Source organism: Podarcis cretensis, assembly GCF_951804945.1.
Source record: "Podarcis cretensis genome assembly, chromosome: 18".
Taxonomy (NCBI): domain Eukaryota; kingdom Metazoa; phylum Chordata; class Lepidosauria; order Squamata; family Lacertidae; genus Podarcis; species Podarcis cretensis.
The window spans coordinates 2,110,635-2,128,363 of record NC_137188.1 but is presented as its reverse complement, the minus strand read 5'-3'; the positions used below and the strand labels follow the sequence as shown (position 1 = coordinate 2,128,363).

The window sequence follows — 17,729 nt, the reverse complement described above, 5'->3', positions numbered from 1 at the left end:
GAGCGGGCGGGCCAACGTACGCTGCGAAGTGGCGCGAGGGGCGGAAGGGGCGGGGAAGAGGAGAAGAATAGTCCTCGGTGCGCAGGCGCGGGGGTTTCCAGGGTCGGGCGCGCGTGAAGAGAGGGCGCATGCGCGTCGGACACAACCGGTTTGGGGTCCTTGATCGCTCTCAGGTACCAGGCGAGGAGGAGGTAACACGGGGCGGGGCAAGGCGTCCCTTAAGCTCCGCCTCATTTCAATTTCGCCCAATCAGGATTCTGGGGCTCGCTCTTAAAGCCCGCCTCTCCTCAATTTAATCCAATCAGGGCCGTTTATTCTGAGGAGGATGCACGATTCGAAGAGGGGATGGTAAAACAGGCGGACAATCAGAATAATCATAATAATAGAGCGGGGGGGGGGAAGAGACGCGCGTAAGGGACGGAGGGGGCGGAAAGCGAGAGCCAGTCTGGGCACACGAGCAACGTTCCCTAGCAACCAATCAGAAAGTCCGGAGCCCGTTCAAGCCCCGCCCTTCCCCCTCTCTCCCTCCGGAGGTGGATGATGTTCCGCGTCGCGAAAGCGCGACAGAGCGCGGCCCTTTTACGTTCGGGCCTGAGAGAAAAGGGGCGTGTGGGCAGTGCGCATGCGCGAGTTTCCTCGGGGGAGGCCACGCCCCTTGCCGCGGGAAGGGGGCGGGGAAAAGGCGGTGTCTGGAATGTGATTGGCTAAGAGTCTGCATTGGGGGTCTAAGTTCCAAAGAGGCGGGGGGGGGGGTTACAAGAAAAGCCAGTATTTTGAGGCTGCGGACGGATCAATGCATTGCTAAGGCCCCACTGGAAGCGCCCCGTTCAAACAATGTTCTATTATTATTGGATCCAGGGAGCTGGTTAAGGAGCTTCGGGGCTCAGCCTGCGCTGCCTGGATCTGGGGGAGCAGCGCCCGGTTGCCCGAGGCCAGGAGGGGGGCTTGGGGAGGGCGGAAGGGCCCCCGGCTGCTGTGCCCTCGCCGCTGGGGGGCAGCTGGGCTTTGCTGCTGGGGAGCCTGCAGGATCGGGGCCCCTCCTCCATTCACTTCGGGGGCGGCCATCTGTTCAGGGAGCAGCTCGGCGCTTTCTTCCTGCCCCGCCCCCCCCCCAAGGTCCTGGAGAGGCTGTGAAACAGTTCAAAACCCAAATGCTTGCAGCTGGGGCAGCAGACCGCCTCTTTCCAAATTATTTGTTGTCCGCTGAATTGCAGAGACTCTGGGCGCATCACAGCACTCTCTAACCTAAAGGCGCACCCTGCGCCCTTTTAGTCATAGCCACTAAACTAAACTGTATATGTTGCACTTGTATGTTCAAGGAAATGGGAGCTGCTTCCTGGAGCGCATCTTCTTGTTCTTCCCTTTGCAATCCGCTGTGGCTTCCACCAATAAAAGTTCAGGCATCTGGGCGGTTTCCAACAAAATATAAAGGGACAAAACATCAGACATTAAAAGCTTCCCAATACAGGGCAGTCTGAGAAAGGTCATATAATTATTTCCAGCATAAGGTTTTTATTTTGTGGTAAAGGTGGTGGTGTTCAAGATCAATGGATTCAAGAGCAGTGTTCAAGAGCAATGGATTACCAGAAAGCAGATTCTTACTAAGCATCAGGAATAAAAATCTTTTTTCTTTTAAAAATTGTATTGCTTCAACAAAATTTAATACAGTCTACACAAATAAATGAAGATAAGAGCCAATTGACAGTGGAACCGAGTCCTCGGGTGATAGTGGACACTTCTTGGAGGTTTTTAAGCAGAGGTCTAAGCTGGCCATATGTCATGGATACTTCGGTTGAGATTCCTGCAGTGCAGGGGGTTGGACTAGATGACCCTCAGGGTTACTTCAAACTCTACAATTTATGAAGACCAAACGGAATCACAAGACAGAACCTAGCCACCAATAGCCTTATCCCCTATGAATTGATCTAACCTTTAAAATCCATTTATGTTGGCGTTCATCACTGTCTCCTGGGGGAGCTCAGCCTAGCCAGAGTGTTAAGTATGCGTTGTGTTAAAAGTTACAATTTTTTGGCCTGAATTGGATTCCAGCATTCAGGGCTGTATCTAACGCTAGTCATATTCAAAGTTGATTCAATGAAATTAAAGGGCATCGTGTACTTCGGGTCCATTGAATTAGATGAATGCACTTTGAATAAAATTTGCTTGGCCAAGCCACTCTGCTTCCCTGCATAGCCCCACGCTCTTGTCTTAGAAGAAAGGGAGACTTTCTCCATCCCAGGAATAATCTTAGGCTTCCCGCTTGGCTGCCTGGGTGGCATGCATGCCCCTGCAGGGACGGAACAGGGCGCCAGAATCCCAGGGCCTGAGCCCTGTTCCCTTCCAGTGCCTTGCAGGTCCGCAGTGCTTTTTTGAGCAGTGTGGAGCCTGCAGCCTCCCCCTCAGCTGTAGGGCGGCTGGGGTGGTGGTGGACACAAGCCCCATGCTGCGCGAGCCTGCAGGCCCCTGAGCCACCATGTCACTCCCGGGAGAGATGCGTGGCTTGGCACAGTAAGTGCCGCCCCCCGTGGTGTGGTGCCCAGTGCCGCCCCCCGCACTCTCCCAACTACAACTCTGCTCAGTCATTTCTCCCTCCCACATTAATAGTAGGGGCCTACTAGTAACCTCCAACTTCCGTCACAAATCTGACGGAAGGCACCACGGTAGTGTCGAAGTCCCCAACCCTGCGCCTAAGCTGGTCTATGTGCCGTCGCCACAAGCGTCCGTCTTCGAGTGCCACCTGGTACGAGCGAGGTCCAGTGACTCCCACTACTGTGGCTGGCACCCAAGGAATGTCCTCCACATAGTTCCGGGCAAAGACCTGGTTTCCTGGGACAAATGACCGTGGCGCGTTGGCAGAGCCTGGGGGTTCAGCCACGGCAAAGTCCGGGTGCAGCCGGTCGAGCGGTGACCTGAGGCGGCGGCCCATAAGCAGTTCAGCAGGACTCCGCCCTGTGGCCACATGAGGGGTGATGTGTTGCCCGAACAAATATTCGGCGACCCGCTCATGCCAGTCTCCCCGGTCCAGGCGTGCCAGTGCCTCTTTTGCCGAGCGCACCATTCTTTCCGCTTGCCTGTTGCTGGATGGATGAAAGGGTGCCGTTAGGGCATGGCGGATGCCCAGTCCCAAAAGATACTGCTCAAACGTGCCTTACGTGAACTGCGGTCCGTTGTCAGAGACAAGGACATCAGGACACCCATGCGTTGCAAACAGGCCTCGCAGCACCCGGATGACGGCTTCGGTAGTGGTGGAGGGCATCAGGGCGACCTCCAGCCATTTGGAATAGGCGTCCACCACTACCATAAAGGTCCGGCCATGAAAGGGGCCAGCCAGATCGATGTGCACCCTCGACCAGGGTGTCTTTGGCGTCTCCCAGGTGTGTCCCTTAGCTGCCGGTGGTGCAGGCCTCGACTCTTGGCACGCTTGACAGGCGGACACCCAGGCAGTGATGGCATCGTCCATATTAGGCCACCAGACGTAACACCGAGCCAACGCCTTCATTTTGACAATTCCCGGGTGGCCAACGTGCAGAGCCTCCAGGACGCGCTGACGGAGTCCCTGGGGAATCACGACGCGGTCTCCCCACAGCAGACAGCCGCGATGAGCTGAGAGTTCATGTTGTCTGGTTGCGAAGGGCTGGAACTCCGATGCAAAAGGCCCTTGTGGCCACCCCCTCCACACCCAGTTGAGCACCCGGCTGATGGTGCGATCCTGGGCAGACGCGGAGGCCACAGTGGCAGGCGATACAGGCGCTGCCGGAAAATCCTCAATCAGAAGGAGCCATGAAGCTGGAGCCGGGTCTTCCACAAATGCTGGAAGAGGGCAACGGCTGAGGGCGTCGGCATGGCCCATCGATTTCCCGGGGCGATGGATGAGCCGGTAGTGGTAGGCAGCTAGGAAAACAGTCCATCGCAGCATGCGTGGCGAGAGGATCGGTGGAGTTGGACGATCACCGGCGAGGAGGCCCAGGAGTGGCTTGTGGTCAGTGATGAGGTCAAAAGTCCTGCCATAGAGGTATTCATGGAACCTCTTCACTCCAGCCACAAGTGCCAGTGCCTCCTTGTCGAGCTGGCTGTAATTCCGTTCCGTCGGAGATAGCGTCCTGGAAAAGTAGGCGAGCGGTGCTTCTCTTCCGTCTGGAAAACGGTGACTAAGGACAGCACCGATGCCAAAAGGTGAGGCGTCGCAGGCAAGGACCAGCGGCCTGGATTCACTGTACTGTACCAGCACACTGTCTGATGAAAGGAGAGCCTTGACCGCGTTGAAGGCCGCCGTCTCCCGATGACCCCAGGCCCAAGGCGTCTTTGTGCTAAGGAGTCGGTGAAGAGGCTCAGCCACTGTGGCTTTGTGGGGCAGGAACATGTTATAAAAGTTCAGCAGCCCCAGGAACGCCTGCAACTCCGTCTTGTTCTTTGGGGTGGGGGCCTGCTGGATAGCGCGGATCTTGGATGTGGTCGGGTGAAGGCCGGAGGCATCGATAAGATAGCCCAGGAACTCTACCTGTGGAACGGCGATCTGGCACTTTTCCCTCTTTACCTTGAGCCCAGCCTCTTGGAACCTGGTCAGCACGGCATGGAGGCGCTCGAACAGCTGCTGGTGTGAGTCTGCAGACACCAAGACGTCATCAAAATATGGTACCACGCCTGGAAGCCCTTGCAGGAGACGCTCCATAAGGCTTTGGAAGATGCCAGGAGCCACACTCACCCCGAACTGCAACCGGCGGCAACGGAATGCCCCCCGGTGGGTGACGATCGTCTGGGCTTCAGCAGTGGCATCATCGACGGGCAGTTGTTGATAGGCTTGGGCAAGGTCCAGCTTAGCGAAGACCTTAGCCTCACCCCGGGAATGCAGCAGGTGTTGGACAACAGGAACCGGATAAGCGTGCTGCTGAAGTGCCTTGTTGATTGTGCACTTGTAGTCAGCGCAGATTCTCATTGACCCATCTGGCTTGACAGGCGTGACGATGGGGGTTTCCCACTTGGCGTGGTCAACTGGCTCCAAAACTCCTTGGGCGATCAGTTTGTCCAGTTGTTTGTCCACCTTAGCCTTGAGAGCAAAGGGAACCCGGCGTGGCTTTAGCTTGATGAGGGCGACTTGTGGATCAAGGCTAAAGGAGATGGGCGTACCTGTATATTGCCCCAAGGTGCCGTCGAAAACCTCGGCAAAGTCTTTGACCAGACCCTCAGTCTCTGCGTTAGAGATGCAGTTGATGCCGGTGACTTCCAGGCCGAGGGCATCAAACCAGTCTAGCCCTAGGAGGCTTGGCCGCTGACATTCGACCACCACCAACCGGAGCAGGCCCGAAAAATCCTTGAAGGCAATCCGGAACCGGCCAACGCCTACCACGGGAATGTCGTTTCCCTGGTAGTCTCTCAGGTGTACGCGGTGAGAGTCGAGTTGCCTTTTGGACACTCTGGGTACCAGTCTTTTGATGGTGCTCCATGACACGATGGACAGGGCAGACCCGGTGTCGATCTCCATGTCACATGGAGCTCCTTCAATGAGCACTGTGATGTTCAGCTTGCGTCGCGTAGGCGAGTCGGTTTGGCCAATCGTGGTTCCAGACGGGCACCGGCAGTTGGTGAGAGCGAAACAACTTTCCTTGGCAGACTGGAGTGAAGACTTGGACTTGCGAGTCAATGAAGGGGGGGGTGTCAGACGGAGCCGATCGGCAGACCTTAGCGATGTGGCCCCTTCTGGAACACTTCCTACAGATGGCGTCTCTGAATCGACACTTGGCACGGGAATGGTTGCCTCCACAGCCGGCACTTTCCGGTTGGCCCTTGGACTTCTGTTGGAACTTCCTGCGCTCCCGCTTTGTCTGGTGCACACCATCGTCTTCACTGGAGGATGCCTCATCACTGCTGGCCTCTTCATGATGCACCGGAACTGGCTCCCTAGCAAGACGCGGGCTGCTGGACTTGCGGATCTCTTGGGCGGAGCGTTCAGCAGCTTCTGAGGCCACAGCCTCCTCAATGGCTTTCTGTAGCGTGAGGTCTGGCTTGGCGAGGAGACGCCGTTGCAGATGGATGTCCCGGACCCCGCAGACGATTCGATCCATCAGGGCATCGTCTAAGTCTCGGAACTCACAGTGCATTGCAGCCTGTCGCAGGGTGGTGGTGTAGTTGTTGATTGACTCCCCCTCTGCCTGGTTCCGGTGGTAGAACGCATGGCGGGCAGCAATCTTGGATGGCTTTGGTGCGTAGTGGTTGCGGAGCTTCTCTTGGATTGTGTCCCATGGTGTTGCCTGGACTGCTTCAGGCGCAACCAATGCTCGGGCCGTCTCAAACACCTCAGGCCCACAGAGGCTGAGGAATAGGCCTCGCTTCCGATCCTTTGATACTGCTGTCAGCTCGTTGGCTTGGAGGTAGCAGTCGAACCGAGCGAGGTAGGAGTCCCATGATTCAGAGGCTGGCGCAAACGGCGGTAGAGGCACAAGTGAAGCCATGATTCCGATGCTGGCGTGAAGGGCGATGGATGGAACACAGTGCTCTTAGCCAGAACAGTCAGCTCTGAATTGGCTCTGTCCAGTGATTTCGCTCAGTGATTTCGCTCTGTGATTCAGCTCAGTGATTCAGCTCAGTTCAGAGGCTGGCCGCATCTGGCTGTGCTCTGATGTCCATCGATCCCATCCTCGTCGCCAGTGTTAAGTTGTGGGTTGACATAGCAGACGACACAGCGATTTCTCCAAGTAGCTCTTTATTTTGTAAGCTGGAATAGAACTGACTGCAAACAGCTCAGCCGGCCTGCTTTTATAGGCAGCCGGCTGTCAACATTGTAGCAACAACAGCCCAGAGTTCCCGCCTAAAATAACTGACGTGGACCTGAGTGAAAACTATCTACAGGCCTGAGTGAAAACTATATACAGTATCCCCCTGCTGGCCCAGGGTGAAACTTCACTACATAACACTGATCTATGTGTATCAGATGAAGTACCTTGAGGGGCTAATGTACCAAAGCTTTATTTCAGGAAAGGTGAATGAGGAAACCTCTAGGAGTCCCAGGTCAGTTTCTGGAGGGCAGGGCAGGTAGCTTCTGATATTATACTGTACATAGAACTGACTGTTGCATTTCCAAGAAACTAGCAGCAGAATCGACCCCTCAAAGCAGTTGATGGGGCCGGTTGAATCTTGTTAGCGAGTCCTCCAGAGTCCTGTCAAGCCCTAACTGTAAGGCTGCATCAATTTGGCACAGGTCCCTTACCCCTAACCCCCCCCCCCAACTCATAATCTCTTGCCACACAGAAGAGAAAGACCCAAAGTGGCTTTCACACAGCAGTTAATGGGTTTGAAATCTGCTCAGAAAATGAGAGCTGTACCAGTGGAAATGTACAGATTGGGGCACTTGATACTTGCAAACATTTATCTGCAAGTTCTCATTATCTTTCTTGCTCTGTTTTGACAAGTAACTCATGAAAATATCTCTGTTGCCTTCAGATAGATAGATAGATAGATAGATAGATATTTGTGTGTTTTACAGACTCCCACAAGAGGTGGTGGACTCTCCTTCGTTGGAAGTTTCTAAGCAGAGCTTGGACGGCCATCTGTCATGGATGATTTCGTTGAGATTCCTGCACTGCAGGGGGCTGGACTACTAGATGTCTCTGGGAGATGCCTTCTATCTCATGTTTGGGTGCCAGCAGATTCTCAGTAGAGATGGACAATTTTGTTAATTCTTGTTTGTTCTGGGAAGCTTGAAGTAGGTGGGGTTAGCAAACTGAATTTCCCCCATTCCCTACAGAGAGTTTAAGTGGGTCCTATCACCTCTAAGAAGGTTAATAAGCATAGGGTTGGATCCAGATCGAGGCCCCATCTAGGCAACACATACAGTATAAAGCAGTAATATCTGACATGGCAAATGTTCAGCATTTTAATTCAAGTTGCTCATGATATATTCCACATGCAATTTTGCAAAATATGCACATATTGGCAAAGCAATTTCCCCTACAATAATGCAGTTTGGTATGTTTGTTTTCACTATTACATGCATTAACAGACACACGTCACTTGTGCACAATTACTTGGCTGGAGACCTATGCGGCAAAATTCAGAGAAGTTTACATTTACATCTTAGCTGAATTAAATTTCTACAATACATCACACGTACCCTTAAGTGGCTTGGTGTGTGAAATGGTAACTATGAACTCCCATTTTAAGATGTTGTGGGTGCCAAGGTCTTTTGTAAAAGTGCCTAGGAATCATAGAGGTGAGGAAGGTCTTTTGGGGCTGAGCAAATCATCAAGGAAATCTTCTAGGGCTGAAATAAAACGACACACCCCACCGCCTCAACTGAATGAGACAACAAAGTCCCACAGTTCACAACCTTGAGTGGCTTAACACGAACCTGTCCTGGAGTGCAAGGCTCAAATGGCAGATTTATGGGGCTCTGGGTCAGATCTCCAGGCTTAAGCAAGAGAAAGTAGGGAGGGAGGGAGTGGAATCATCTAAGGTGAGGCGCAGGCAACCTTTTGGCCATCCAGATGTTGCTGGACTCCACCTCCCATCAGCCCTAGCCAACATGACCAAAAGCCAGGGATGATGCGAGTTCCAGTTCAACAGCCTTATGTGGGCCACAGGTCCCCATCCATGCACGAGGGGAAGCAAGGGAGAATGGGACAAGGCACTTCAGGGAGCTGGAGGTCTATGGAGCTCTGAGAGGAAGAAATGGCTCCCCATCTGCCCAAGTACCAAGACCTGCCAAATGCAAAGATGGCTCTTGATATGAAGATTGCCACTTACAGGAAACTGCTGGAGGAGAAGGGAGCAGAATCACAAGGCCCATTTTTCCAGATTAGGGAGGGAGAAGGGGCAGAATAGTTTTAAGGGAGAGGAAAGACCTCTGGGCACCTGAAGATGGGAGAAGTGGAACAGCAAAGATCACCGGAAGAGGTATGATGGGAAGAAAACGGGAGGAGGTTGAGGGATTTTCTTGAAGGGGGTGGGAGCCACTGCAGGCACTTGTGAAAACACAATCCTGTACTAAACATCTGATAGATGTATCATATTTTTTTGCAGCCCTTGAGGGGTCTCTATGCAGAATGCAAGGCTAGCAGGCAAGACAGGAAGCAGAAGCGTTTGGAAAAGAGGAAGCAATTATGCCACTGCTGTTGCTTCTTCTCTTCACAATTCCATGACTTCCTTGATCCAGGAAAGGTAGTGGGTGACACGAGTGTAAATTCCTGGAGGAGAGGAAGAAACGCCAAAGGAGACAATTCCTTGTGCCACGCCGTCACACACCAAGGGGCCACCCGAATCCCCCTGCAGAAGGGAGAGAGAGCAGAGATCACAGCTGAGGGAAGATCGGGATCCACCCTGTGGGTAATCTGGGTCTTGAACCAGGACAGAGACCTAGCAGGCTTCCTGGCTGAGGGAAGATCGGGATCTGTCAACTTTGCTTTCTAATTATTCCAGTGTAAAATTTGATTTGCCACTTTTCCTGGATCACTTTGCAGTCTCTTTGAGTCTACCCAAAATAAATATTGATTGCATTTATTGGCCGACTTCTCCAAGGAGCTCAAGGTGGCCTCCTCCTTTCCTCTCCCTGTTATCCAAAAAACAAACAAACCCCACACCCTTGTGAGGGAGGCCAGGCTGAGTTAGTGACAAGCCAGCAAGGTTTCCCAGGGAGCTGATTGGGGATTCTTGTGCATGTTTCTCTTAAGATAATTTTTTTTGTAGACAATTTCCCTATAATGTAATGCATTTTTGTACATTAATTTTACAAGTATATGCAGAGACATCACCTTGCCAACAAAGGTCCGTATAGTTAAAGCTATGGTTTTCCCAGTGGTGATGTATGGAAGTGAGAGCTGGACCATAAAGAAGGCTGATCGCCGAAGAATTGATGCTTTTGAATTATGGTGCTGGAGGAGACTCTTGAGAGTCCCATGGACTGCAAGAAGATCAAACCTCTCCATTCTGAAGGAAATCAGCCCTGAGTGCTCACTGGAAGGACAGATTGTGAAGCTGAGGCTCCAGTACTTTGGCCACCTCATGAGAAGAGAAGACTCCCTGGAGAAGACCCTGATGTTGGGAAAGATGGAGGGCACAAGGAGAAGGGGGCGACAGAGGACGAGATGGTTGGATAGTGTTTTCGAGGTTACCAGCATGAGTCTGACCAAGCTGCGGGGGGCAGTGGAGGACAGGAGTGCCTGGCGTTCTCTGGTCCATGGGGTCATGAAGAGTCGGACACGACTAAACGACTAAACAACAACAACAAATGCATTCCCACGGGTGGTTTCTGCTTAATGTGCACCATTCTTTGTAAGTGTACTTTGGGCCACTATCAAATAAGCTTCAAAGGGTAGCTCAATTTCGCTTCTGTTTTGAGTTTGGGAAGGGCAAATAAAGCTCAGTTTATGTTTAAAATGTGAACCAGACCTAGAGTTACTACTCCAATAGAAATCAATAGACATGATGAACATTAATTTCAATTGGTCTACTTTGAGCAGGACTTAGGCACAACCCCAAATAGCTGCAACACCTCCACATTCTGCACATTCTGAGCCCCCTTGCGGCACAGAAATGAACAGCAGCCTTTGACAACCTCATATGTGGATTGACGTACAGCAGGCATGGCCAAACTTGGCCCTCCAGATGTTTTGGGACTACAACTCCCTTCATCCCTCGCTAACAGGGCCAGTGGTCAGGGGTGATGTGAATTGTAGTCCCAAAACATCTGGAGAGCCAAGTTTGGCCATGCCTGGCGTACAGGATCCAGAGCCACTGGGCTGGTCAGGCCAAGTCTAAGTGTCTGCCCATGTCCACCTTGCTGGACTGCAGAATTATCCCCTTTCCTTGCTCTGCTCCAGCACAGGGTTCTCCACCCGTCTCATGCCCCATCCCCAGAATCTCCAGCTATGACTAGGAAACACTCCCATCAAAAACCCTTCCAGTCAGTAGACAATACTGAGCGATTTCAGTTTCTATTTAAGTCAGCCCCTTAACCAGAACCATGAGGGCTGGAATCCTAGATGGCTGGATGGCCATCTGTCATGTAGGATCTGGTTGAGTTCCTTGCACTGTGGGGGGTTGGACTAGATGACCCTCGGGGCCCTTGCCATCCCAGTTTCTGATAGATCTGGGAAAGCCTGAGCAGGATGGACCCAATGGCCTGACTCAGGTGCCCAGGCTCCCCACTTCTGATCCCATCACCTGCTGTTTCTGCCAATCCTCACCTCGGAGGCATCCTGAGGTTGCCTGTTGTCACCTGCGCAGATCATTCCATCATCCACATCTGGCATGAACTCCTGGCACTTCTTGCGGTCATAGAGGGTGACGGTGGCCTCATAGAGTTTCCCTGGGAATTGGCCATCTTCAATCTTGCCCCAGCCGGCCACGCTGCAGGGCGTCCCACCGGGGATGTTGCTGCTGGATTCTGGCAAGGGCAGGAGAGCGATGTCTTTATTCAGAGCAGCCTCGGAATCCAGCTTGGGGAAAGGAGAGGGAGATGAGGAAGAGATGAGGACCTTAGCATTGCGATAGGAAGCTCTGTGCCTCTAGAATATGACTCTAATAATAATATTAGTGATTAACAGCTTGGAGAAAACTAAATGGTTGCCCTAGCAGGAGTCAGTGCAACGAGTCCTGTTAATGCAATGGAGGCCCCCGTCCTCCCCCCCCCCCGCACCTGTAATTTAGCTTTGGGGGTGCCATAAAAACCCTGAGAATAATGCCTGGGTAAAAAAGAGGGGAGATTGTTCCATCAGGCCAGCAGAACACCTTGCGTTGATGGAGCAATCTCTGAATGCTATGTTGAATAACATTACAGTAATAAGTAGCAAGAGCAAAAGAGCCTTCACTGTTGCTGCTAATGGAAGATTTCACTGCTGCCCTCCATGAAATCATTCTCTGAAACCGTCCTCTCTAAATTTTGAAGCTGCTTAGCCTCAGAGCGCCTGCCGTTGGGTTAATTAAGTAAGCAAGTTGTTGGCCTCGGCCTGTCTCGAAAGACAATGGAGTGAGCCTTTTTGGGGGGTTGCAGCGCCTGCTGCGGCTGTGGAGACTGATGCAGGAAAGACATGTTTCATTGCAGCCGGGGCAGATGAAGAAGTTCGGTTCTGCTGCTGCAGATGCGCCAGGGCATTTCCTCTCTCTGTGCTCCTCCCAGTGGTCATTCCTCCTCTGGTCACTGCTGCGGATGCACCAGCTGATGGTCTGTCTCCAGGCCCTGCGGCCGTCTGCAAGGGATTTCCACATGGCGGGGTTGATGGTGCCAGCCTTCATGTCACATGGGCATGACCAAGCCAGCATAGATGTCGCTGAAGGAGGAGTGCAAACATGCTGGGAATGTGTGCCTGGGAGAGCACATCTTTCTTTGTCCTGCCATGTGACACTCAAAATCTTTCTGGTGCAGTGCATGAGGAAGGCATTGAGGTATCGCTCCTGGTGGGTGTTAGGTTCCCCATTATGTAATGGTAATTAATTCAATTTGTAACCTACACCTTTCTCCCAAGGAGCCAGGAGCAGCAAATTTGTGAGTACTAAAACAATACAATTAAAAATCCTAAAAGCAATTAAAAACAATCTTCTAAAAAGCCGATAAATTTCAGGGTATCTGGGGACAGGATTTTGTCCTGAGTAAACTGTCCATTTTCCAGCTCATTATGGTGCATGCATGGGATGGAAGGAACCATTTGGCTGCTTCTGCCTTAAGGATCCCTGACCTTCGGGAGCTGATGGAGTGAGAGATTTCTTGGACCAAGCTACCTTAAGCAGAAGGATGTCGTTTGAGTACGTGACATCATTATATTCTGGATGTGGGTGGGAAGCAGCAACTCTGATCTCTTGCCGAGAGTCCTCTGAAGCGTAGATATCATGTGCACCCAAGACGACTCTAGAAATACTGGAAACCAAGCGTCAGTTAGGGTTGCATCCGTCAGGATCAGAGCTCCCAGGCATCAGTCCCCTCCCAGCCCCTGGGCAAAAGACCAGGCTCCACACCTTGGCCCTTCCAGCTTCACCCTGGACTCCACTGGGCTGGGATGGCTCAGTCGGTGGAGCGTGAGACTCTCGATCTCATGTTTTGCAGAAGATTCATCACCCCTCCTAAAAACCAGGGAGGGATTTGTGATACTTACCTGTACTTTTCGCAGTGTGCAGCCGTCATGACCCACTGGGGCGTCACGAGGAATCCGCCACAGGCAAAATTGCCTGTGCTGTCCTTCAAAGCAGCCATGTAGGGTCTGGAGTGGGGCTTGGCTTCGTGCCCCCCAACAATCTGACTCCGCAATGGATCTGCAAGAATCATACTGCAGAAATCAGCTCCAGCAGCTCCTTCCTGGAAGTTCTAGGGTGTCACCCACATATGCAGAGTCAGGGGGGCAGCAAAAGGCCACCGTCCCATCGGGCTTACAGACAAGTACAATCTGTGTGGCCAGTGAGGAAGCTGATGAAGGGGAAATAAATAGGAACATGGGAAGCTGCCTGTATTGTCTGCACTGACTGCACCTCTCTGTTCCCTCACCCTCCTGGCTCAGACTCTTAATCTCAAAGTCATGAGAAGCCTGCGGTCTTCCCCTATTGTTCACCCCCAGGTCTGGGTTTCATCAGGTATTCTGGTCCTGAAGAGGGAGGCTCCATTTCCCCTTCATAACAAGCCATTGACATATCTCTATTCATTTGCCCGTCCCTTTTGTTTTGGATGCCCTGTAAAGGCAGAAGCTGTCGGAACAAAGTCTGGAAGACCGACAGGGAGATGGGTGGGAATCCTGGTTAGCTGGTGAACCAAGGGTCATTTGTCTACTCTTTTTGTGTGTGTGTGGAGGGGGGGAGCGCTGTAAAGCCAGTGGGCTTGGGATAAAGCCTGGATAAGTGAGAGGGTGGATTCATCAGAGTCCAAGAGCAGGACTCTGGGTCAGACTTCTCCAGGAGCCAAGACAGGTGAGCTCAGTTTCTGCCCTCGCTGCTGTCACCTGCCTCGCTGCCTTGATGACCTAAGCATCAGACGGAATGAGGTTGGCTTGGCCCCAAAGGTGCTCGAAATGAGCTCATAAGTGGGGGTGGGGTGGGGTTTGCACTCACCTGTTTGGGCCAACGAGAAGGACAGGAGCAGGAGAAGAGGCTGGTGGAGTCTCCACATCATCTCGATGCTTGAGGTTGCCTGGCACTCAGCTGCCCAGTCCCTCCGTCCCCTGGCTTTTATCACCCCCCATCCACTGGACTCCACCACCTGCAGGAAGCCACAGTCTAGACCTGAGATCTGATAGATGGATCTCAGCTGAGATGGCGGCCATGTGGGAAAACCTTGCGAAAACGGCAATCTGATAATGCTGGTGGGTTCAGATAAGGAGACTGGAAAAATAAGAAACCGAGAGAACCCAGAAACTGCTCAGGACCACAAAACCTCAAGGATCACCTCTCCCCATATAAACCGTCCTGGACTCTGTGTTCATCTTCTGAGGCCCTTCTTCGCACGCTTCCTCCATGAGAGGTCCAGAGGGTGGCACATGAGAACAGGGCCTTTTCTGTAGTGGCTCCCCACTTGTGGAATGCTCTCCCCAGGGAGGTTAATATTGTAAAGCCTTTGAAATGTGTTCTTTGGAGAGGCGGGGTTGCTGTTGTTTTTGTTTTAATTACTTATTTGTGGTTTTATTTTGTATTTTTATCTTGTGAACCACCCTGAGATCTTTGCATGAATGATGGCATATAAATCTAATAAAGAAAAGAAAAATGGCAGAGCTTTGCTGATGGTAGTTGGTGTTCAACAATTTGGGGAAGGCTAAACCCATGACCCATGACCTTTGTCATTAAACTGTTTTTAACTTACTAAACATGTGGTCATTTCCTATGTGGCTGGAAGAGGGGGCAGCACAGGGGCCGCTGTGGCTGCAGAGACTGGAATCTCCCCACTGCTGCCTCCTGTAATGTTTCTGCCTGTTAGTAGCGTTCAAGGGACCTCTCCAGGCTGCAAGCTGCCTGGTCAGTTTCTATGGAGGTCCTGGGCTGGCCAGATGACAAGACCCCCCTCTCGGCCACACTGGGGGGGGGGGTCCAAAGGGAAGCAGAGGAAGATGTTTGGAGCCAGCTTGGCTGCAGGAGTTGCCAGAAGGAGGCAGACAAGGCGCCGTCCAACCTCCAATCCAGGTTTCTGTAGAGTTTACTCCTGAGCCTTTTCTTCTCCCTGTTAACAGAGAAATCTGAGGGCTCCCTTGGACAAAAAACCAAGGACACCAGCCAGGAATCCCAGAGCAAAACAGCAGCCAGTAGGCTTGGTCTTGATTGAAGGCTGTCGCGACAGGACTCCCACCTGCCACCAGGTGGAACAAGATGGAAACCCAGAACAAAAGAAGACCCCAACTTTTATTAGTTACTAATCCCCCAAACTGGGGACGCAGGTGGCGATGTGGGTTAAAGCCTCAGCGCCTAGGACTTGCCGATCGAAAGGTCGGCGGTTCGAATCCCTGCGGCGGGGTGCGCTCCCGCTGCTCGGTCCCAGCGCCTGCCAACCTAGCAGTTCGAAAGCACCTCCGGGTGCAAGTAGATAAATAGGGACCGCTTACCAGCGGGAAGGTAAACGGCGTTTCCGTGTGCGGCTCTGGCTCTGGCTCTGGCCAGAGCAGCGATGTCACGCTGGCCACGTGACCCGGAAGTGTCTCCGGACAGCGCTGGCCCCTGGCCTCTTAAGTGAGATGGGCGCACAACCCCAGAGTCTGTCAAGACTGGCCCGTATGGGCAGGGGTACCTTTACCTTTACCTTTAATCCCCCAAACTACACCCCAAGACTACATCACAACTACATCACAAAAAGGACGGGTTACCAGGTGGTAACCTGAGTGTCCTGTCACCTGGCTGGTTCCCCCTTTCCCCTCCCCATGAGTACTTTCCAGGAGACAGAGGGGAGTTTGCAGTTTCCTGCCCCCAGAGGGAAGAGCTGATCATTGTCCTTTGTTCCAGTCTGTGCTGAATCCACTCCCATATGCAAGTTCTTTGTGATCTTGATGGTCTTCTCTCTAGGACCATCAGGGTTGGCATAGCAACTGGGCAGGGCTCCTGTGGATGTGCTGGTATGCTCAAGGGATTATGGCTGCCCTGTATCAAACCTTCCCCATTTTGTAGTCCTTCCTTCATGGAGTAAAATAAAAGTGGAACAGTGCAAATCCGATGTATGGTTGATTTTCTATGAATTTATAACAGAAGCGTAGCGTATGTCGTGTGTGTGTGTGTGGAGTTTGTACAAACTGAATGATTTTTTTTTTGGGGGGGGGGGGTTCCTGCGACATCCCAAAAATGTCCTGCAAGGCAGTGGGTAGATTTTCCCTCGGGATTTACTCCCAAAGCCCTTTCCACAAACGAGTACAGCTGCAAGGCTGTCCTCCTAGGCTGTGCCCCTCAGTGGGCTCCCTTCCCGGGGGGGACAAATGAGAAACCTAGGAGTGTTTCTTACTGCCCTTGTGACTGGAGCAGACACACAGAGAGGCAGCCAATGGCTTGCTCCGCGGAGCTCTGCTCTGCTCTGCCAGTGGAGGAAGGTTTTTAAAAATTAAACCAGGCTGACATGGAGGGACAATAATAATAATAATAATAATACAAGAAAATCTGATTGATCATGCAGCTGCCAAATCAGTTTTCAGTCTTTGCGTTCTCCACGAGGGTCTGACACAATATCTGCGAAGCATAATCTCTTATTATGATACCTGGCCACAGTGATCCATGCGACAGTCACCTCCAGGCTTGACTACTGTAATTCGCTCTACGCGGGGCTGCCCTTGAAGCTGTCCCAGAAACTCCAGCGGGTACAGAATGCTGCAGCGAGGCTCTTCACGGGGTCTCTGCCATGGGAGCATATTCACCCAGTGCTTTTCAAGCTGCACTGGCTCCCGGTGGAGTACAGGGTCAGATTTAAGGTGCTGCTTTTGACCTTTAAAGCCCTTCACGGCCTAGGACCCTCGTACCTACGGGACCGCCTCTCCCGGTCTGCCCCACGGAGGATCCTAAGGTCCATATATAGCACCCTAGTGGTCCTGAGCCCTAAGGAAGTTAGATTAGCTTCAACCAGAGCCAGGGCCTTTTCAACACTGGCCCCAGCCTGGTGGAACGCTCTGCCTCATGAGACCAGGGCCCTGCAGGATCTGATTTCTTTCCTCAGGGCCTGTAAGACAGAGTTGTTCTGCCTGGCCTTTGGCTTGGAGCCAATTTGATTCCCTCCCCCTCTTTCTTTTTCTCTTTTCTTTTCTCCTCCTGCAATGAAGCTACATTTTAATATTTTAATGTTTCAATATTTTAATGTTGTATTTTAATTTTGTTTTTAAGTTGTAATCATTCAACTTGTTTTTATTATTGCTTGTAAGCCGCTCTGAGCCTGGCCTTGGCTGGGGAGGATGGGGTATTAATAATAATAATAATAATAATAATAATAATAATAATTTTAGGAACTGCGTCTGCAACACCACATCACCCCAGCTGCCAGATATTATTTACTATTTTGTACACGTGACTTTGGAACTTGCAGTTTGTTTCCAGTGAAATGAAAGGAGCTCAAGAGAAGTTGTGATCTGCTGGATGGCATGATCTCATTCAGTTCCGAAATCCTCTGGTTCTCTGATAAGTTGGTCAAATCCAGACAGGAGGTGGCCTTAACCGTTCAGGTCAATATATATACTGGGGAGGCAGCAGAGACTTTTAAGATTTTGACACAAATGAAATCTGAGCAATAAAGATAATGGCTGGGGTTGTCTTGTCTTTTTTTTTAAAAAAATCAGAGTTAAACTTTTGAAAATATCATTTGGTTTTTA

The 17,729-nt window shown here is 51.8% G+C and overlaps 1 protein-coding gene across 2 annotated transcripts; it reads right to left on the bottom strand.

The window, feature by feature from the left end:
* Positions 1 to 7,844: 7,844 nt before the first annotated feature.
* On the bottom strand, positions 7,845 to 15,212 carry LOC307207132 (granzyme-like protein 1). Of its 2 annotated transcripts, none has more exons than XM_079960889.1 (6): positions 14,765 to 15,212; positions 14,020 to 14,289; positions 13,077 to 13,233; positions 12,739 to 12,841; positions 11,175 to 11,426; positions 7,845 to 9,255 (listed from the first exon to the last, which is right to left on the bottom strand). In XM_079960889.1, the coding sequence occupies exons 1-6, from the start codon at positions 14,769 to 14,771 to the stop codon at positions 9,118 to 9,120; spliced, it is 927 nt and encodes a 308-aa protein (XP_079817015.1). In that variant the 5' UTR covers positions 14,772 to 15,212; the 3' UTR covers positions 7,845 to 9,117. The 2 variants fall into 2 exon arrangements, with proteins under 2 accessions (XP_079817015.1, XP_079817014.1); XM_079960888.1 differs by having other exon boundaries at positions 12,706 to 12,841; positions 14,765 to 15,208.
* Positions 15,213 to 17,729: the final 2,517 nt, after the last annotated feature.

Bases quoted from the DNA above. Each gene is read 5' to 3' on its own strand.
- LOC307207132 (XM_079960888.1), bottom strand. The intron at 13,234-14,019 runs GTGAGTGCAAAC...TGATTCTTGCAG, and splicing joins CTTCTCGTTGGCCCAAACAG to ATCCATTGCGGAGTCAGATT. The intron at 9,256-11,174 runs GTGAGGATTGGC...TCCCTTCTGCAG, and splicing joins AACCTCAGGATGCCTCCGAG to GGGGATTCGGGTGGCCCCTT.